This window comes from Taudactylus pleione, unplaced genomic scaffold, assembly GCF_031769625.1.
Source record: "Taudactylus pleione unplaced genomic scaffold, aTauple2 ptg000036l, whole genome shotgun sequence".
Lineage (NCBI taxonomy): Eukaryota > Metazoa > Chordata > Amphibia > Anura > Myobatrachidae > Taudactylus > Taudactylus pleione.
The window spans coordinates 3,596,273-3,619,073 of record NW_028284438.1 but is presented as its reverse complement, the minus strand read 5'-3'; the positions used below and the strand labels follow the sequence as shown (position 1 = coordinate 3,619,073).

The 22,801-nt window shown below is 40.0% G+C and overlaps 1 protein-coding gene across 1 annotated transcript in view; it reads right to left on the bottom strand.

Annotated features, from left to right (window-relative positions):
- The window catches only part of LOC148538795 (bifunctional heparan sulfate N-deacetylase/N-sulfotransferase 3-like), a 298,794-nt gene that overhangs the window by 23,310 nt on the left and 252,683 nt on the right, over positions 1-22,801 (bottom strand). Inside the window, exons 9-10 of the mRNA XM_088452217.1 lie at positions 18,259-18,382; positions 13,011-13,185 (exon numbers count right to left, since the gene is read on the bottom strand). Coding sequence (XP_088308343.1) covers positions 13,011-13,185; positions 18,259-18,382 — 299 coding nt within the window. The remainder of the gene's footprint in view (positions 1-13,010; positions 13,186-18,258; positions 18,383-22,801) is intronic.

The following is a 22,801-nucleotide window of genomic DNA, read 5'->3' as shown; positions in this document are numbered from 1 at the left end:
AGTCCCCAAGTCAGGAGCATGTGGTATGAGAACCTACCAGACTGCATCATGGGCTACATGATAGCTCCCTATACTGATGATTGTGCTGGATAGAATCAGGAACATAATTACTGGACGGATTGTGGTATACTACTGTAGGTCCAAGAGCGTGTCAAGTGGTTGTTTGTGAACAGCAGTTCTACCACCTTCACCTTGCTCCTTTCCAGTATCTCCATATCAAAACACAGCAATTGATTTCAATGCTACAGTGTGTTCGCACAAACCCCTTTCCATTTAATATGTGTATTTCATTTAGATTGCATAGCCTTTGCCTAATGAGTGACTTCTTACTCTGGCACCAATTCTTTAATGTATGAAGGACATCTTTAACAAACCATCATGGAATATATTTCAATTGCAATTACTCTGCCCATAATAACTGAGGTTTGGAAGTGGAGATTACTGAACATGGATGTTATTACTACTGTGTAAATGATACTCTCCGGTATTGATCTGTTATCTTCTCTATACAGTATTCCTGCTTACATTAGAACTTTGCCGTCTGCATTCACTGAAGGATAACAGCTTGACAAAAGCCTACCTATGAATGTTGATCTTTTACATCCCAATTATTATGCTTGCAATGACATCTGAAATAATTAGTAATAATAAACAACCCTGCACATCTAATGTACTAAGCCCTCAACTAGAGTTAGCAGTAAATTCATGTGGAAGGTGCATATCTAAAGCATCCCTATAATTTTTGTGCTTCATACAAATGCAGACAGTAATTTCCCCATGTGAAAAAAAAATTGCATTTATGCTCTTTGCATTGCACCATTGTTAAAGATGCACCATTTACCTGGAGTTGCTCCTACTGTAATTCTAGATGAGGCCCTATATCACTGTATCAGCTCTCTTTTTCCGCTTTAGCAGAGGTTATTGACCAGTGGGCATTAATTGTAAGGTCATTAATTGCAGGGTTAGTATAAGAGTGACAGGTAAATATTAAAAGCTCTGCAACTTCCCTGGTGGTTGTTACTATAAAAAAAATAAATAAAATGGAAGCGAATCTTGATTTAATATTATGTTCATGCTCTGAATCCCAATGTCTTGTTTACCAGGAAGGATGCCCTGTATTACATTACAAGATTTATGAACATTAATGTCAGAATTGCAGGTCAAGCTCTCAAGTTGAGTTTAATGAGAAGGTGTAAATCTGTCTATGGAATGCTAGAGACATATAAAACCTCATTATGTACTGTTGTGTTGTGAAAAAGTAATATACATTTTCAATTTTGTGCTAAGCCAAGCATTGTAGGACAGCACAGTGATTTAGATCTACTTGCTAAGCAATCTTCAGCAATTCATTCTTGAAAATTACACATTAAAAGGTTCTTCTTCAGAATATAGTCATTTTTTCATGTAGCACCTCTTAGAACTGCTTAACTAAGTGTCACTTTGGGTTTATTTTAGATACTATACAGTCAAATTCAATAATTAGGAAATAAGAGTAGCCTTCATTGTATTGCTATTGTCTTATCAATCTGTCACAAAAACTATAATCAGTAGCCAAAACAAGCCGGTTATTGCCATTTTATTTCATTGATATTGTTGTCAGAGCAAATGTAAAGGAGACAATATAGTAATTCCAGCAACCTAGCTACTGTATATTCAATCTATATTGAGCTGCCCTATTGTAGCAATGTATTTAAGTAATAATTCCCGTACTTGAACTCATGTAGACCTTTAGAATGTTTGCTTTATTTAAGCTTGCTTGTAGGAATAGCATTGATATTGATATACAGTTGTTTAATAAGGATTAGCAATCATGAAAAATGAAAATAAGGGACACTGTCACACTATAAAATAAGCTGAATCTGAAGTATTGTAGCATTTCAGTATACAAGACACTGTTTACATTTACATAAGAAATTAACATCTTCAAATAAAATGTACTATGTATGATGCCTTCCCCAGCATTGCTGTATATCCCTTCTAATGATAGACTATTCTGCTTTGCATTTCCGAGCAACTTACAATCACTTCTGGCAGATATTTCTGGGTCTTCCATATCTTGCCTTCAGCAGTTCCTCTTAATTTCCATCTCCTAGTTATGCTTCTCAGAGTGGAAATTCTAAGCTAAAATTTAGGTCTGTTTGTTTTATAGCTATTGTAATAGTCAATGATCTTTATTTCTACTCCTTTAGGCAGATAACTATAATGATTGTTGATAATAGGCACGACATCCTAGAATGCACAAAGGGTATTTAATCAACTCTAGATTTGCCTTTTCCTAGCTTATTTAAAGACATAACAAGTCAATCATGTTATGAGGCCTAATAAAAGTATTAATTAGAGATGTGTGCGGATCCCCTTGTTTTGGTTTTGGATTCATCTTCGTGTTTTGGTCTTGGTTTTGGATCTAGATTTAAAAATTAAAAAAACAGCTAAAATCATGTAATTTTTGCAATCCAAAACTTGAAAACTTGAAATTTGGATTTAAAATTCGAATTGCAAACCGCAGGAATATCAGAACCGCAACTCATATTTATCCGGATCTCCTCAGGAGAGTAGAACCAAGAACTCGGTTCTGTCCAGATTCACCAAATTTGTGTGGATTTAGATTTCTGGATACTGAACAGCACATCTCTAGTATTAAGTAATTAATTAATTAATGCTGTAAAGGTGCCTAAACTTATGTACAAACCACATTGCCTGTTTATTTTTATTTCCCATTGAGTTAAATTTGGCAAATAAATAGTAAGGCTTGATTCAGAGCCACATGCAAAGTTGGAGCATCTGTAATTTTTTGCACTGCACATGTGTCAGAGGTGGACATTCACATCTTTATGGATCTGAGACACACAGAAGTCAGCCAGATCTCCACATGGGTGTTACTGGTGGCAATGGGGCATCCACAATTAGCATAGACCGAATTGCAACCTATTCAGAAGCAAAGATCTGGCTTTTTCAGAGGGATCTTTTTCAGCCTGGATACAGCTGGTGCAAATCCATGCTGATAGTGATGACAGCTGCTCCCACACGTGGATGTATTGGGACGGTGTGATCTATGTTGTCTAGGTGTGGTCTATGTTGTCTAGGTGTGGTCTATGTGGCTGGCTCTGTAGTCCATGTCTGATTTCAAGCATGCATTGCTTTGTAGATGTAGCTGTTTTGCGTGTGGCTCTGTACCAGGTGCTAAGAGTGCATTAAAAGGTATAGGAATTTAATATGCTCAAGTTTGTAACCAGCAAAGCTTGTACTATTTTCACTTAGAGATTCAGTGAAACATTCAAATTGCCCTGGCATACAACTGCAGGATGAAGTCTATTGAATGTCACCCAAAACATTTCAAAAGAACTGAAAATTAATAAATATTGTACATTGCCGGAATCCTAATACCATCTTTACTATTAGTTTTAATATTTCAAAATAGTCTTATATGTTGTCAATTTTAGTATTCTTTCTCATGAACGGAGATGAGCTAAAATTGTTTAAAATTGTTACCAGAAATATTAGCCCCATTATGCAAATTTCACAGATGGAAGTGCTTTTAGTATTATCCCAAGCACACCACACAGTAGAAGGAATTGCACACCATTGTCCCACTTTTATGTGAACAGTGAATTCCTCAGAATGGCAATGCAAAGGGGAAAATCAAAGACTGCTTCACTGGAACTTTACACCTCTGCAAATGCCAGTTCCACCACTCACCTCTACTGATCAATCTATTAGTTCAATAACTAAATAATGTTTTTAATAACATGAAATATATTACTGCTGGTAAAACAGTCAAGTAAAGTTGTTAATTTCTTTACTTGTAAAAACAAATGTACTAGATAGATTTATTGACTATTTTATTTTTTGACCACCTACTTGCTTATGATTGTATATTCTCACAATTAGTAGGTATCAGTATCAGTTATACAGTAAATTACATTTACCGCATAAATGTAATTCTATTTTTAATTTATTCTCTGCTAATTGTTATTTAATGGCTGGGATATTATGTGTTTAGAGTATCCATTTACGTATTTATTGCTAAATTATCAATTAAACACTTGATTTCAAAACTAATGTAAGTAAAAATATATAGGGAGGGGGGGGTTATCAGTATGTCATCAATATTACCTGGTTCAACCAAAACAAAAATATTAATTTTGAATACAAGTCCAAACAAATGCATCAAAACACTTGAATTGCATTATATTCAATTTTGTACATAACTTATCCAGCATAATAGATTTTCTGTGCAGCTAGAAATTGGAAAAATAAGACACCGGATAACTTAAAACACAATTAAGACCCTGGGCTATGATTTATGTTTCAGTCTTCGCTATTTCCACTGTGTACGATGTATAATAACAAAGGTGTGATCTGTGTTCTGCTGCTTATCCACATTGCTACATCTTGTTCTTTTCATAGAAATTACTTTTGCAATAAGAATTTTCCTTCCTTGCTGTCTGTAGCTCTTGAGTTGATTACATATCCCCTACTGTTCTGGGCTATGTCTGTGTTCCGGACATTGTAGGCGCTTTATGAAATTAAACCACAACACAATAGTTTGTCTTAAGCGCCCTCAAAAATGAATTACTGTGGCACTGAATTTGTTCCTATCTCCTGAAAGTATAATGACTTTTGTATATGGAATGAAAATTCATATTTAGAAGTTTCTGAAATGTGAAATAAATCTCTCATTCTGAAGCTTGAAAATGATGTCAGATGAAGGTATTATGATTTCAGGAACATATAAATAGGCATTGATTATTATAATATAAGCAATTCTTATGTAGAAGTACATGAAGGTATTATGATTTCAGGAAGTTATCAATAGGCATTGATTATTATAATATAAGCAATTCTTATGTAGAAGTATACGATGTACAATTACTATGTGTTTAGTATTTTTAGGTTTGTGTTTATAATATGTATTGTGATAGAAGCACTGGAGAAGTGTGAAATGGCTTCTAAATCTGGCCCAGATTCCTGTCTTATGTCTTTTAAAACCCCCAGGAGAAGTCTGTTGGATAAAGCAGACTAGAAATGTCGGCTTCTGTGAAAACACTGTTGGCTACAAACCAGAAGGTACTGTGGATGGGGATTTATTTAGTGTTCTGTTAGTACGGGAATTTACTGTCTAGTTAGTTCCCAGCCGGGCTAGGGTTCATTTTATGTTTTGTTTCTTTGATTATTGATATCGCACAATAAAAAGTAGCGCCGACCAGCTTGTATGAAAATCCACGACTGGAGTGCTATTTCCTGGCTGCTGTGTGTAAGGAGGTGTCCATTTACCCCATGAGAGGGACCCCCTACCCCACCCTTATCACATTTGGTGGAGAATGCGGGCATGCACACACTGAAGTTGCAGCAAGGAAAAATTTGTCCTTTAAAATTTAAAGGGACAGGCATGAATTGTGGAATCCACGAAGATGGCATTAGCAGATGCTCCGAGAGGCCAGGTTCTGCTTCCAGCCTACCCCTAAGGACAGCATGGAGGACGTTGTAAAGGCCTTGCTTCAGGCTACGTCCGTTCAGCAAGAAGCTACCAGAGCTCTGCAGGAATCCAACCAGGTGCAACTATTAGCCCTGGAGGAAGCACAGAGGCAACAACAAGCTACCATCAAGGAAACCCGCCAGGCCTTAGTGGAGAACAGCTAGGCCATAAAAGAGGTGGTACAACACCTAGTAGCCCAGACTAGAGATGCTTCCACTGACCCTCCAACCCACACTCACTCCATACGCGCCAGTCATTTTTTGCAGACGATGACCCCGAGTGATGACATGGAGGCGTATATTATGGCCTTTGAGAGAACCGCAGAAAGGGAGAGTTGGCCCAAGTAACAGTGGGCAAGTCTTGTTCCACCCTTCCTGTCTGGAGAACCACAAAAGGTCTACTATGGTTTGTGCCTGGCTAATGCCAAGGACTATGCAAAGCTAAAACAGGAATTCCTAACTCGCTTGGGAGTCACCTCATTTGTTTGGGCCCAATGAGTCCACCGCTGGGAGTTCCAAATGGAAAAGCATCCACGCTCACATATGCATGACCTTGTCCATCTAACCACAAAATGGCTACAGCCCGAGATGCTGACAGGACCACAGATCGTGGAAAGAGTTGTGATGGACCGGTATCTGCAATCGCTACCTGCATCTTTGCGCAAGTGGGTGAGCCTTGCAGACCCTAAGTCCGCAGACCAGTTAGTCGAACTGGTGGAGAGGTACGTGGCGGCTGAGTAGCTGTTGAGTCTGCCCCACTGAGCCCCGATGATGCACTGGCGAGCTCCCTTCAACACTGGTAAGACTGTTCCAGGGGAGAAGGGTGCTGGGCGATGGAATGTACTTAAGACTGAGGGTGTGGAACCTGGAGACAGGCCAGCCAGGCCAGGAAGGTACCTACCACGTAAAAGACTAGATAATAATATGATTCAGTGTTTCCGATGTGATGGCTTTGGCCATATTGCAGCTAATTGTTAACTTACCTCTGAACCTATGCAATGTGATACTACTCATGTATACTACAGGGGGTCTTTCTTTGCACAGCCAGCCTGTACTGCTGACCGGCAGGCTGAGACTGATAAGCACATGTGTGTGCTCACTGTAGAAGGCAACCGTGTAGAGGCTCTGTTAGATTCTGGTAGCCTGGTTACACTTATGAAAGCTGAACTGGTGAACCCCTTGAAGCATAAGGGGAAAACTGTTGGTGTGATCTGCATACATGGGGACACTCGCTATTATATTACTGCTGAAGTGAACATCGAGACACCATGTGGTTCCGCGATAGTCTCTGTGGGTTTGGTACATGGCTTAATGTATGAAGCAATATTGGGGAGAGACTTTGCTCACTTCTGGAAGTTGTGGGAAAGCTGATTTTGCACAGAGTTAAATCACCCTGACTTGTTTGAGAAGGTTACTGGTGTAGTAGCAGAGGAAGTTTCTTCAGAGGCAGAGATGTTCCCTTTTTCTAGTATGATTGGTGAATGCGGAGCGTGATGGTGGCTCGCCAAGTCATGTGCCTCCCATTGAGGTGGGAAGTGTTATTGAGCCAGTTGATTGTCTGCCTGATTTAGAGGTCAGAAGAGAGGTCTTTTTGTCGTGGAGCAGTTAAATGACCCTACTCTGGAAAAAGCCAGGGAGAATGTCAAGGTGATCGATGGTAAACCCATAGAACCCATAGTCCTTTGTCATATCCTCACATGGCAGTATGTCAGGATTTGTTGTATCAAGTGACTAAGAAGGGGGAAGATATTGTGGAACAATTAATAGTTCCCATAGCTTACAGAAAAACAGTGTTAGATCTGGTCCATGGTCATATAAGGGCAGGCCACCTAGGGGTAGAGAAAACCACTGAGCGAATTAAGCAGAGGTTTTTCTGGCCCGGGGTCCATAAAGAGGTATCTGACTATTGTGCATCCTGCCCCGAATGTCAGTATCATGCTCCAAGGCCACATTTCAAAAGTCCCCTGGTTCAGTTACCCATTATTGAGGTTCCGTTTGAAAGAATAGCTATGGATTTGGTCAGGCCATTAATGAAATCTGCCCGGGGCCATCAATATATTCTGGTGATAATGGATTACACTACCAGGTACCTGGACGTGATACCATTATGCAATATGTCAACCAAGACCAATGCTAGAGAATTAGTCCATGTCTTTAGCAGGTTGGGAATACCTAAGGAGATCCTGACTGACCAAGGTACCCCATTTATGTCAAAAATCATGAAAGAGTTATGCCACCAGTTTAAAATCAGTTAAGAACCTCTGTGTACCATCCCCAGACCGATGGGTTAGTGGAGAGGTTTAATAAAACTTTAAAACACATGTTAAGGAAAGTAGTGGACAAAGATGGTAGAGATTGGGATTACTTGTTACCTTATTTGCTGTTGGCCATAAGAGAGGTTCCCCAATCCTCCACAGGGTTTTCCCCCTTTTGATTTATTGTACAGGAGACATCCAAGGGGATTACTTGACATTGCCAAAGAGACATGGGAGGGGCAGTCCAGTCTGTATAAAACCATTATTGAGCATGTTTCCCAAATGCAAGAAATAAATGCTGCTGTGGTGCCGATAGTAAGAGAGCACTTGGAACAGGCCCAACAGGCACAACAGAGGGTATACAACCGCAATCCCCGCTTACGCAACTTTGCTCCTGGGGACAGTGTTGGTGTTGGTTCCCACAGTAGAAAGTGAACTTTTGACTAAATGTCAAGGACCCTTTGAAATCTTAGAAAAAGTGGGGCAGGTCAATTATAAAGTTTACCAGCAGGGGAAAAGAAAGCCAGAACAGATATACCATGTAAATCTTATAAAACCCTGGAAGGATAGAGCAGCACTGTCAGACATCCGAGCCCCTCCAGTAAACCCAGGGCCCATGGTACCTGAAGTGACAGTGGCAAAAACCCTGTCAGCCAGTCAACAGCAGGAAGTTAAGGAATTTCTGATCAGAAATAGGGTGCTGTTTTCTGATATACCAGGGAAATCCATGACATAATCACTGACCCAGGGGTTAAGGTTAACCTAAAGCCCTATAGGTTACCAGAAGTCCAAAGAGAATCAGTGTTGAAGGAAATTAAACATTTTTTAGAGTTGGGTGTAATTGAAGAATCGCATAGTGAGTGGTCAAGTCCCATTGTGCTCATTCCAAAGCACGACGGGAGTGTGCGATTCTGCAATGACTTCTGGAAATTGAACAGTGTGTCAAGATTTGATGCCTACCCTATGCCTAGGGTGGATAAACTAATTGAAAGGCTGGGGACAGCCAGATATTTAACTACTCTTGACTTAACCAAATGGTATTGGCATGTGTCATTATCTCAGAACGCCAAAGAAAATACAGCTTTTTCTGCACCAGAGGGGTTGTTTCAATACAAGATGTTGCCCTTTGGGCTACATGGGGCACCTGCTACCTTTCAAAGAATGATGGATAGGATTCTAAGGCCCCATAGACAGTATGCTGCTGCTTCTCTGGATGAAGTGGTCATTCATAGCCCTGATTGGCAGTCTCACTTTCCCAGAGTACAAGCAGTGTTGGACTCCATCTATAGGGCAGGTTTGACAGCCAACTCAAAAAAGTGTTGTCTAGGGATGGAAGAAGTAAAGTATCTTGGGTATACCATTGGCAGAGGTTTGATAAAGCCACAGCTCAATAAGATTGAGGCAATACAAAACTGGCCACGACCCCTGAATAAGAAGCAGGTGACAGCCTTCTTAGGTATCACTGGGTATTATAGGAGGTTTATACCCAATTTTGCCACCATCGCAGTCCCACTGACTGACCTTACCAAAGGCAAACAGAAAGTCATGGTGGAATGGAGTCCTGAAGCTGAGAGGCTTTCCAGGAGTTAAAAATAGCATTATGTTCCCAACCAGTTCTGATGACCCCTGATTGTTGTACAAACTGATGCATCAGATGTAGGCATAGGAGTGATCCTGTCCCAATGCAAAGAGGGTGAAGAACACCTGAGTTTGTTCTTAAGCCGAAAATTAAATGTACATGAGAGAAACTATGGTACGGTCGAGAAAGAAGCATTGGCCAGAAAGTGGGCATTAGAAACTCTCAGGTACTACTTGGTGGGAAGGAAGTTCAGATTGATCACTGACCTTGCCCCTCTGAAGTGGATGTCAGAAAACAAAGACAGCAATGCGAGAATAACGAGGTGGTTCTTGGCATTACAAACCTTTAAATTTACAGTAGAACTCAGGCCAGGAAGCCAGCTGGCCAATGTAGATGCTTTGTCACATGTCTATTGTTTGGGGGCTGCAGTTGTTCCGCCCCAATGGTCGAAACAAAGGGGGGGATATGTGATAGAAGCACTGGAGAAGTGTGGAATGGCTTCTATATCTGTCCCAGATTCCTGTCTTATGTCTTTTAAAACCCCCAGGAGAAGTCTGTTGGATAAAGCAGACTAGAAATGTCGGCTTCTGTGAAAAGCCGGAATGGGTCCTGGGGGTGTGGATGTGAGGAGAGGGAGGGCTCCATCCACAGGCCACTCCAGGTGTTGGGCCTTTCAGCCTGGTAGCAGGCTCATTAGGGCTTGCACCTGGAAATGGCTGATTTATGCTGGGTTTAGTTAGGGCTGAGTGTCTCATACCTGGGAGAGCAGGCCCGTAGGTTAGCTTACTCTGAGACACTGTTGGCTACAAACCAGAAGGTACTGTGTACAGGGATTTATTTAGTGTTCTGTTAGTGAGGGAACTTACTGTCTAGTTAGTTCCCAGCCAGGCTACGGTTTATTTTATGATTTGTCTCTTTGATTATTGATATTGCACAATAAAAAGTGGCGCCGACCAGCTTGTATGAAAATCCACGACTGGAGTGCTATTTCCTGACTGCTGTGTGTAAGGAGGTGGCCATCTACCCCAGGAGAGGGACCTCCTACCCTGACCTTATCACAGTATGTTATGTGATTGTGTATATATAAATATAATTAGCAATGTTTGTTTCAAGTGGCATAAATTGAACACCTGTGGGGAATACCTGTTTTATATTTAAAAATGTATGTAATCATCCTATAGCACAGGGCAATAATTAGGGTAGTGCAGCCTGTGTCATGGCACAGGGCACCGCAGGGCAAGAGGCACTGTTCAGGTCTGTCAATTTTCTGTTTATTATCATATTATCATTCTCACTTGTAGCTTTCTCTTATTTCATCCCAAGCATCTCCTGGCCTCTCCTATCTCTTCCCTGGCTCTTCCCCATGAGGCCATTCCCCTTGTTTGGGTGCGTCATATCCCTATTTGAAAAATGGGGGGGGGGGCACCAATGCTCTTTCTGGCACAGGGCACCAAAAAGTCTAGTTACGGCTCTGCTATAGCATACAGTGGGACTAAGTGAAATTACATAACCCACTGTTTCAGCTTAATCAAAATTTTTCACATAATTTGTGGTTAATTTATTTTTTACTCTCTGTATAGTAACATATAATTAATTGAATACATGTATTAATAGTTCTAAATTATTAACAATACTAAATAAAATTTAACAAGAAGCAAACCAATCCTTTTGGCACCATACTCCAAATCAGCAGAACATCAAACAATTAGAGTCACCTACTCATAAGAAAGTACCACAAAACATAGATTGGACATAAAGATGTGTCCTCATACATCATTGCTGCAGTTGCGCCAAACAGCACCTTTATGAAAGCCAGGTCCCGTGTGACTCTGCTAGAATGTCTTTTATGAGTATTTTTGCGGAAATTGCAATGCTATGCAACTAGTAGCACCAAGAGACAACGCTGATTAATTTGATATGCAACACTTTTATATCTGTGTATGAATGAGTCTCTGAATCTATATACAAAGTGCAACGATGCAGTGGCCTCAGCTTTATTTTTATGCCAGGTTCCATTGTGCTTTCATTCACATTTCAAATGAATCAGTGCAGTCTCCTGGTGCGTCCTAGCAGTACAACTAAGATATATTTTTGGCAAAAAGGATTCAAAAAGATGCCCAGCACTAGCAGAGTAGCATGGGACCTGGTGGCTTACTCTCACCAGGCAACTAATACATTGTGGTGTATTGAGGCTTGATGTATGAGGACACGCCATATCTGTATATGCGCTATGGATTGTCCCAACATATAGTTGAATATTATGAGGAACAGTCCCCAGAATATTTTCAGATGTATCCTCTGATGTTATGTAACAGAGACAAAAATAAAATATGGTGTGATATTCATACAATACTTCACCATTCATGTGCAAACAGATGTTATTTGTGTTGTTTTAGGCAATCTTCAAGAGCTTCAAGAAGATAGAGTGCTTGTAAATCACCCAAATGAGTGAAAATGACAAATCTCATTAGAAGAATGCTTACATAAGCACCGCAGGTAGACAGCATATAAAGGTTTCTTTATCCACCCATCTCAGGTCTTTTAAAGATGGTTGATGACCCTCCTAAAGATATTTCCAATTCAGTAAATCAAATGAAATTCAACTGTATGTTTGGACAATCAGTAGGTCATACAGTACATGTCCAATCTTTGTTTTGTGGTCTTCCCAATGCAATAACAGCTTCAATTGAAGGGTATGGACAGACTGACTGGTAACATTGATAAAAGCAGATAAACAGGGATTTCATTTACTTGTAAGTACAATAAATAAGATCCAGATTCATATAGCAGAACAAATGGAAAAGGGGCACTCACCAGAGTTCTAAATAAATAAGGCAAAGTTTTTCAGTCTTACATGTTTTCGGCTAACATGACCTTTATCGAGACAGTCACCACAGCATCACTCATCCATAGGGAGGGATGGGGCCAAAATGGTGCAAATAGCATCTTTTTACACCCGCCCCTCCCCCAGAGACCAGCTGCATTTTTCCATGACGAGGTGGGGTCTAATGACGTGGGAGTCCAGCCCTGCCCCCTAAAGTGGTATGCTGTAAACCAGTGTGTCCCCCTGCTATAGCATCAGCCCCCTAGCTAGTTCAGCCTGGTGCTGGTTATTGGAAAATATTAGGAAACCCCAAACTTTTTCTTCCTCCTTATTTTCCAATAGCAACCTAGGCTCAGAGGCCCAGGGTTGGTTATTGATTTGGGGGGGGGGGGGGGGCATTCATTTTATTCTGTTTTAAACCATTTCTACACATCTTCAAAAAATGAAGCCTGCACAGATCATAGTGATCTGTGTAGTTATTCACCCAAACTTGTCCGCCACAGGCAGGTCTATTAATCGTGTGGGTTTGCCATCTTTCTATGGTAAGGTTTTGGGTGTTTTTGAAAGCTGATGTTTAGTAAATCTCCGGACGGGTGGTTTGCAGCTGGTCTGATGTTCTAAAGTTGGTATTTTAGATGTTTTTTCATCAGGTGGAACAATGACCAAAATACCAAAATCGACCTTTAGTAGATTAAACCCTTAGTGTAATGTGAATATAATGATACAATGACACAGCCAAATGCAGTTTTGTAAATTATGCTCTTTTCTACATCAGCAGCTCAGCTGAAAATATATTTTTCACACAATCTCACCATGGGATGCTCCCACCATTTTAGTAACCATAGACCTTAATTGGTTTTGTAGTGCAAATTCTCACCTGGTACCAGGAATATGCTCGATCTGAAGGGTCAATGAGAATGGTGATAATTTTTGCCTTTGGAACTAAAGCAGCTGCTCGTTTTGGAGCTTCTTCAGAATGAAAATAGTTGGCACTTTTTTCAAAAAGGAAATCACTGGTAAGATTTGATGGGATTGGGAAGAAATCCATGTACCTGAAAAAAAAAATAGTATAATAATGTAAATTCTTTATTGCATATTTACACATTAAAATAAAACACTTTTAGAAGTAGTGATGGGAGTCACATAGCAATTTATTTTAGTAGCTTATCTGTTTTTCTAGTAATAAAATTAGTTACAGTAATAAAGGAATCATTTAGCATTAGCAACATGCTAAAAATGGTGGAAAACTGAACGTGAATAAATTAGATTGCGATGTACAGTTATGTTGGAAATAATATGTGTGCAGGTGTTCATGTGTGTGCAGAGTTATACAGGCACACACCATCAGATGACTCAAACTATTAATAGCCCAGTTACTTAACCAGTGGTGTTGGTTTATTGATAGATAACAGGTACAGCCATACTCACTGTTACATGTACATTGTTAATGGAGCGTAGCTTGAGTGGCGTGGGGTCCTATACAGCTCACCAGCTAGTGAGTATATGCTGCTAACTAGCAGAGGTGTTGGGATGCTGGAACAGTTTTATGCAGGTATACACTGGGGTCTCCCTGGAGCAAAGTGGAAGACATCTGTCTTCCAAAACCAAAACACGAAGATGAATCCAGATCCAAAACCAGAACACGGGGTCCGCGCTCATCTATAATTATAAGGTAGTGCGCTTTGACACTGTCTCCTCTCTGTGCATACATGCTGGGTACCAAGACCCTCTGTCTTCCACTGTGACACTCTCACACAGTACTAAATGGCTATGGCCACATTTGCAGTAGCACATCAGGTTTGAGGTCAGACCTACCTAGACACTTGGGGTCCTAGTGCCCAGCATGTATGCACAAAGAGTAGACAGTGCCGGAGCGCACTGCTTTCTAATTAGAGATGTGTGCAGACCCCCGTGTTTTGGTGGACCTGGATTCATCTTCGTGTTTTGGTTTTGCAAAACCACCCTCTAGTGTTTTGGTTTTGATTTTGGATTCTAAAATGTCTGAATCCAAAACCTAGGTTTTTAAATATGAGTTCCAAACCAGCAACAGATCTGAACCAGGACTCGGTACAAACTGGGTCACAAAAGTGAATGTGAAGGGTGCCTTCATACACCTTTGCACTAAAAGCACCAAATAGTCCTACTTGGCATGCCACAGATCTTATTTGCACCAAACACCTGGGGCTGCAAGTGCTTATATTTCTATGTGTGACTAAGTAGCAAATCTGTGTAAAAAAGTTTACAATGCAAGTCATCGTGACCATTCCTACCCATCATGTGTCATTATGTTTAATCTATTACCTCAAACACATGTTATACCAATTCATTTGCATCAAGTGTAGCAACCTTGCATATTGTTACACTGTGAGCGGCTGTGTATGTGGTTACAATGCAACTAAGGGGTTGGGTTCGGGCTGTCGGCAATCGGGATCCCGGTGGTCAAAATCCCGACGCTGGCATCCTGACAGGGTTAGGCTACCAAAATCTGTCGGTCAGTATCCTAACCCCCCTCTTCCTACTTCTAACCCTCCCTCCCCGCTGCCTAAACCTAACCCTCCTCCTCTAGTGTCTAAACCTATCCTCCCCCCTAGTGCCTAACCCTAACCCCTCCTCCTAGTTGCTAACAATAATCCCTAACACTCGCCCTAACCCCAGTACTTACCATCAGGATGCCGATGGTTGGGATGCCGGCGTGGAGATTCTGAAAGGTGTCGGGATTCTAAGAGCTGGCATCCCGACTGTTGGGATTATAACTACATCCCCAACTAAGGCACAAAATTGAGGAAAACATATGCATTGCTAACTCACTACCCGAGGTGGAGCACCTAAGCCACAACAAGTGTCTTGCGCCAGATGAGACACATCTGTAGGGGCAAACAAGCACCTGAGGTTACTCCTGAGGGGGAATACAGATGTCTATAGTCTAACTAGCAAGCTGTGAGCAGAAAGATGTGCTACAGTAGTGGTTTCAATGACAGGTCCTTCCCCTCCTTGTGTTATTCCTGTCTGAGTCTTGTCTGATATTGATTGTGTTGTCTGTGTGCTGTCCAGGTTTAAATTTCCTAAATTAACTGTTTCCAGACTAACTACCCATAGCCCTTTGCTATATGACTGACTGCAACAAACTCCTTAACCTGGTTTGTCTGACTTCTCTTTGATTGTGGTTACTACAGATGTGTCCTGCTACATCTTTGCTCATAGCGCGGCATTCTTTCTACCCTGCCGCGGCATATCAATACATGGTATGGCAGATATGCGCATTATGGTGTGCCATACTGTATGCCATGAAAGACTGCATGCCATGCAGTACACAGTTTAACCTCTGGGTGGCGAATGCTCCATGGATGAAAACAACAGTACTGAATACAATACTGTAGCAATGGACGGTAATCCGTGAGAGGCTGGCCAATCACGTTCAGGCAGTGTAAACAGTCAATCCTCAGGTGCTGGAAATGATAACTTTGTGTCAAGAATAAACCATTATAGACATTATACTAATTATGGGCCATCCGTACTGTATACTGTCGCTACTAAAGACACACGGGCAGTTTTTCATAAAAAGAGATAATTTCAGGTTCAATACTTTAAAAGTACTCTGCCCAACTTTATGCATTGCTCTGCACTTTGTTCATCCCTTCCTCTCAATATTATGACATCCAGCTTCATTAGACTGTATGACAGCTATTGACATTGTAGATATTTGGGAGGTAATCATTTAGTGTGTGAGTTCTGTCATTTCTAAAAATACATATCTGCATTGGCCAGAAGATGCAAGATCAGTGTGCATACCTGATGCCCCCAACTTCCCCCCACCACAGGCCACTGCGGCCCCTGGGTGGGACGGCAGGGCAATCTCCAAAAAGAGGCAGTTGGGAGGTATGCTATTTGCCCGAGATGATAAATGCACCTCTGGCAATATATCACTTACTCTATGCCATTTGTTTTTTTTCTTTGTTACATTCTACAGTGAAAAAGCAACCACTCATACAAGACTACAAAACAAAAACAAAACCTTTAAAGATATCTATGTTTGAAATTGTATAAAATAAACTTTGAATGCTGTTGGTTCTCCAGGGTTGTAATTTTAACACCACATCCAAAAAGCTGACCGGAGAAAAGCAAGTTATTAGATGTCAACTAAGAATAGCTGAGGTAATGATTAAAGTCCTGCTTGTAATTCAGCACAAGCCAGCAGCATCTTGCACTCATTTTACTTCCTATGGTTAGTGAAAGTTAGGTTTTATAGAGGAGCAGAGTAATCAATGGTCTACAGAAGTAAAATAAATTGACTTAATGGAATAAAGTTCAGACTTGTGAAAGTTGCAGAAAATTACCTATAAAAGAAAGCTACAGATGTGTCCTCTTGTATCTTTGCTGCTTGTACCGCAAATCGCGCCACATATGGCGTGAGTCGCGCGCCCACGACCGGGTAACTGCCCTGTTCGCACTCGCGATACATAGGATTGCATGGTGCGCTGTGGCATGGACTACTATGGCGCACGCGGCAAGTCGCATGGCATGATGCATGCGCAGTTTTACCGCACAAGCGGCAAAGATACAAGTGTGGACATCTGTACAGTACAATAAATATGGCTAATTTGTGAAGGGATATATAACATTTGAAAACATGTATACAGCGGTCACTTCCTTGCTATTTATTTTTAAATAATATTTCTACATTCCTTTTTTGAAACATAGCACAGTCAGGAGGAAGTCTGTCATATACTTGGTTAGTTTATGATCTTGCAGTCATAAGAGATAATGGAAAGAGAAGCCAGAGGAAAAGAAAACAGTTCTATAGTATTGTTCTTATAATAATGCACAATATAGGTTTGCCCAGTAGAGCTTCTGTTTTACAGGACCACAAATGTGAATTGATTCAATTCAATTTCCATCCTATCTTCCTTTCTGTTTACACATCTATGCACAAACTTTGTATTTTCATCTAGCTGGGATACCCGGCATTGCCTGGGTTGAAGAATGTAGCCTTAATTTTTTACATTGCAGGCCAACATTGGAGACCATAGCATATGAAAATGTGCATGGAGGAAATGAGTAACTCTCTGTGCATGCGCAGTGTGACAGTTGATCCTCCGACTCAACTCACAACTCACGACTTTTACAAAAAATGTAAGAGATGAGGCACCAGCACAGCTTTGCTGTCTCCTGTCCAGGCACCATATTTTTGGCTCTCTTTGGATGCAAGACAGGAGACTCAAACCAGCTCTGAACCATATATGTTCTGACACTATAGGGTGTCTTGATGACAAAAACTCCTTTTAGTAAAAGCATATGTGCACTCACTAGGACCAAACATCTGCTTCCAGTCGACCTGTACATACAGCTGGAAGCAAATTGCAGGCCAAGTTGGTCCCTGTACCACCATGGATTGAATCATACAGAGTTGTAAAATCCACATATAACACTATGGAAACTCCCAGATTGTAGACTTAATGTAAGTCAGCATACATTGCCAATAAATTCTGTAGAGATTGCCATCATTAACTTCAACGGGGTGCTCCAATTGGTTGGTATTCATACACTGCCAGTTCATAGGGCTAAGAGGGCTTTTTCTTTTTCCAGCCTAAACATCACAGTGTTACCACCTGTGATAACACTGCTATGAGAGTTGCCCACTTTCGCCAATGAAGGCCTACTGTATAAGTGTGATTTTCAGGATGACGACACCAGTTTAAAATAATTTAAATTTTTAATGAATAACATTTTTTTTTATATTTTTAGTTTATTTTAAATGTTAGCTTATCTTTTTTAAAATACTTTTTACTTTGTGTATTAATGGAGCTGAAAGGCTATAGCTGGAAAGCTGGCCCAGACTTGCACACATTTGCAATGGCTAGGCTGGAGAAGCTGTAAGTTTACAGCTCTGGACTAGGCTAGTGAGCTGAGACAGCTATATGTTATCTGTCCTAATAATATTTTGTCAACAGCTAGAAAGTATGTATAACATTCACAGCAATCAAATAGGTCAAGTGTTTTTTGTTTTTTTTCAATTGAGTGTTTTTCATTAAATAATAATTTCTTTGTCAGACGTGATTGGAATGAGAAATATTGTATATTAGTACATAGTCATGTTAGTAAAAAAAAAAAATCAGTTTGACACTTACCAGTCCACCCCTTTGTGGTAGTTATTTCCATTGAAGAATTGCATCTCTTCAAATGTTTTGGGGTTCGGTGAGTTGCTGATGATAGCAGGATGCATCACCAAGAATAAGTATAAGGCTGTAGTACCTGCAATCAGCATATACAAGGTTACACAACACAAAACATTATCAGAGTCATAGGCAATAGAAAATGACATTGTTCAACCAATATTCTAGTTTACTAAGTAATCAATGAATGAGTTGTGTGACCTATACATACAACAAAATGTTCAGTGCTTCCACAGCAGCTATATGCTGTAATCATTACATATTCACATATTACTGAGCTGCTGCATTATGTGTATAAAAGTGATTCTACATCTCCCAAGTGGTAGTTACAAAAGTAAATTTACCTTACAAAGTACAGCACTTCTCTGAAAATAGAGATACTTCAATCAGCAGCGGATTCATTTTCAAACACATTGGATGCAAAACTTTGGAAATTCGCCAGAATTTCTGGAAATTTGTTGGATTGAAAAAACTGATAAACTTGAACAGCTTTCACCATGTTCAACCAAGGCTGAGCTGGTTCCAACATGATCAAGTAACAAGTCTGAGAGTAAATTGTTATATTTAAAAAAAAAAAGAATTGCTAACTGTTAACATTCAAATACTTTTAAATAAGTAAAATATTACTTTCTAAATAAAACAAAATATTAAAAAGCAAAATGGGAATACACAACTTAAATTTTGAACTACATACAGTACTATTTTTAACAGAGTCTAGAATGTGGAATCACAAACATGTTAGTGGCCATCAGGCCAGTTTTGAAATTTTCAGCATCTACTGTACACCTGCAAACTACAAGCGGTGTTGCTAACAACGTCTTTCTTCTATACTGAAGTCTTGGAGATGGACCCATCATGCCCATAATGAAGATACTGTAGCAGCTACTCTCTTTGTAACAATACTACAAAACAGGGTTAGGTCTGCATAACGATTTTCTTCTACTTTATTTTAATTACAATTAGACAAGGTACATATATACAGTATACAGTCAGGAATTCATAGTCACATTTCTGTAGGTTGGCACAAAAAAAGTACAACATTTCTTAAGGCTGATAATTGTCATTTTGCCAAAAATCTATGTATTATATGTAATTATTCTGTTTCATATTGTGAGAGACTGAAACAGTGATAAATTAAATTTATCATCAACATACAGTATGACTGCTGTAGGTTAATTTTTGTATCTCATTTAAAAAAATTTATTTTTAGAACTTGTCTAGACCTGATAATGTGTCACATTTTTTTATTGCCAACTGATTTCACATTAATATGATTTTTATTTTATTAATTTGTCAAGTGACAGGTGATGACATTTAACAAGTTATAAAGTGATACCTGCTTTTGTCTGATTGGCAAGTAAATTGTGAGTAACACATACAGTAATTTTTTCCAATTTCCTGCAATTTTCCTGAAATTTCATGTAGGTACTTTTTGTTGTTGACATTTTATGTATATATAATTCCATTTCCATATGCATTCACAATACAAATGCTAATGAACAAAAACCAAATAAAACAACACACAATTGACAGGAAGGTAAAAGCAGACAAAGGGTATAAATGGGGATGTCTGAGACAAAGTGACAGTGGGACAATCAAAATATTCTTTAAATCGATGGTGATAACACATGTGGACCAGGAGCTGTTAATAGGTGTGCCAGACCCTCTATAATACTCCTAATATATAAACAAATTAGAAGATAAATAAACAGCAACACTCAAGGACATTCAGTAAAATAAATTGTATATAAATCATGGAGAATCTGACGTTTTCACTCTGCTATCCATTGTCTCCAATTCAAAGATCCCGGTGTGCTGAGCTGATATCTATCTATCTATCTATCTATCTATCTATCTCGAAAAAATGGAAGTGATCTGAACCTTTAAAGTCCAATAAACAGTATCAAGTGCAAAATTTGTGCACATAACTATAGAACAGCTTAGCTTAAATATTCTTCATCTTCAGACCACTCGCTGGCCCATTGTGTTATAGGGATGATATCCAGTGGCGCAACTATAAATTTTGCTCCCCCCTGGCAAATAGTTTCTGCCCCCCCCCCATGGCATTTTGATAAAACTAATACAGGGCTGTTTCTAGACAATTTGGCTCCCAGTGCAAACAGTTAAATATGCGCCCCCACCCCTATAGATATTTACATTATTTGTAATTTTCCTCCTTATAGTAATGGCCCTTACACATTATTCCACACACCGTAATGCACCTTACACATTATGCCACACCCTGTAATACCCATTACACATTATGCCACACACTGTAATGTCCATTACACATTATTCCACTCACCATAGTCCCCATTACACATTATTCCACACACCATAATGCCCCTTACACATTATGCCACACTCTGTAATGGCCATAACACATTATTCCACACACCATAATGCCCATTACACATTATTCCACAAACCATGATGCACATTACACATTATGCCACACACTGAAATGCCAATTAAACATTATGCCACATATATTTTTGCCCCTGACACCAGTATATGCCTCACATTAAGGCTTCTAATTACTTTTAAATTCCATGCTCATTGCCAGGGGTTTCACGGGAGAAGATGCAATGTTTTGCATCCTCTCCTGGTGGCGCCAGCATTCCTGGCACTTCCCAGTAATGCTATGCGCTATATGCTGTCTTGACAGATGCTAGAAGTGCAGTAGAACCTCTAGCATATGTCTCCTCCTTTGGAGAGACATTTTCAGCAGATTCCATGCAGATAGCTATTTTACATGGAATCTGCAGCCCCCAAACCACCACGCCCCCAAGCCACCATGCCCACAAACCACTGCAGGGTCTGCGGGGGCTATTGCTATGCCCCTGATGACCTCCCGCACTATTCGTGAATGCGTATTTGTTGAGTATTCTTCACATTAAGTGTTGAGTTCCTTTACACAGGCACCAAGTTTACCTTCTGTTTTGTCATCATTGTATTTTGGTTTTGGCAAAACCACCCTCAATTGTTTTGGTTTGGATTCGGTTTTGTTTTTGTTTTTGAATTCCTTTAAAAATGTATAAAACAGCTAACATCATGTCATTTGGGCCTGTTTTTGTTCCTACAGTGTTATTAATATCAATAACATTTCTTCCCAGTATTTCCAGTCAATTTTGACCACCTCACAGCACCTGATATCACGAGGGAGAACTTAAATGCAATCCAAAACACGCAAGATCCGTTTTTTAAATCCGAGCTCAAAATTACGACAAGGTGTGAGAAAGGACTTGGTTATACTTGGAACCCCAAAGAGATTCCATACTGGCACTTGATTCTAACTGGAACCTCTATATTAGGGTATGTTCGTATTTCTTTAAATTGAATATGCACATGTCTAATATATATACTGTATATATATATATATTTGTGTGTGTATATATATATATATATATATATATATATATATATATAAAAATACAGAGTGGGTAAAATAAGTATTAAACACATCAACATTTTTCTCAGTAAATATATTTGTAATGGGGCAATTGTAATGGAATTTGTACAAAAAATGTCAGCAACAACCCATGCAGTCCACACATGCAAAAAAAATCAAACTATAAATGTCCATAAATTAAGTTATGTGTAATAATGTGAAATGACACAGGGAAAAAGTATCGAACACGCTTACTGAAATTTATTTAATACTTTGTACAAAAGCCTTTGTTGGTAATGACAGCTTTAAGAAAAACTAGTCGCATGCATTAAAAGGTGGTTTGGTGCACTCTTCCTGAGAGGGAGGATGTATTGTGCGGTCGGTGTGGGAATATGGTTGATGTCGGTGGTGAGGGAATACAGGTAAATTAGAAGACAGACAAATGTAGGAGGCTAAATTGTTTATTAGAGCAGATACAGCGCTGTTCCGAGTCTCACGTGGAGGGGGGTTTTGTGGATGTGGAAGGAGAGGAGGGCACTAGGTGGACCTTTTCAGGGGGCTCCTTGCCGTGTGGTTCTGTGACCAGCACATTATCCCTGCTGGACCTATGGTCTACAGTCTTGAAAGCCTTCTGGGAATGTTCATGCACTTTCAAAGTCAATGGGTTAGTAACATTCCCAGAAGGCTCTCAAAACACCTCCTACATTTATTTATCTCCTCATTTACCTGTATTCCCTCACCACCGAGACAAACCATATTCCCACACCCAGAACACAATACATCCTCTTTCTCAGGAAGAGCGCACAATACCACCTTTTACCACATTGACCATTAACAGGACCTGCTACTCCTGTAACTAGGTGCAGTACTTTCAACCACCCCTACCTCTCAACCCATACCCCTCCCAACACCCACCACTATCCCATGCCCCCCCTCCCCTATACCTACCACCATCCTGTGGACCCCCCTCTCTCCATACCCTTGACCATCCTGTTTCCTCTTTCCCCCCTTCTTCCTCTCCACCTTCCCCCCCACCCACCATCTCTCATTCCCACTCCTCCTATTAACCCCATACACCAAAACACTATTCAGCCTGCCATCACGGAG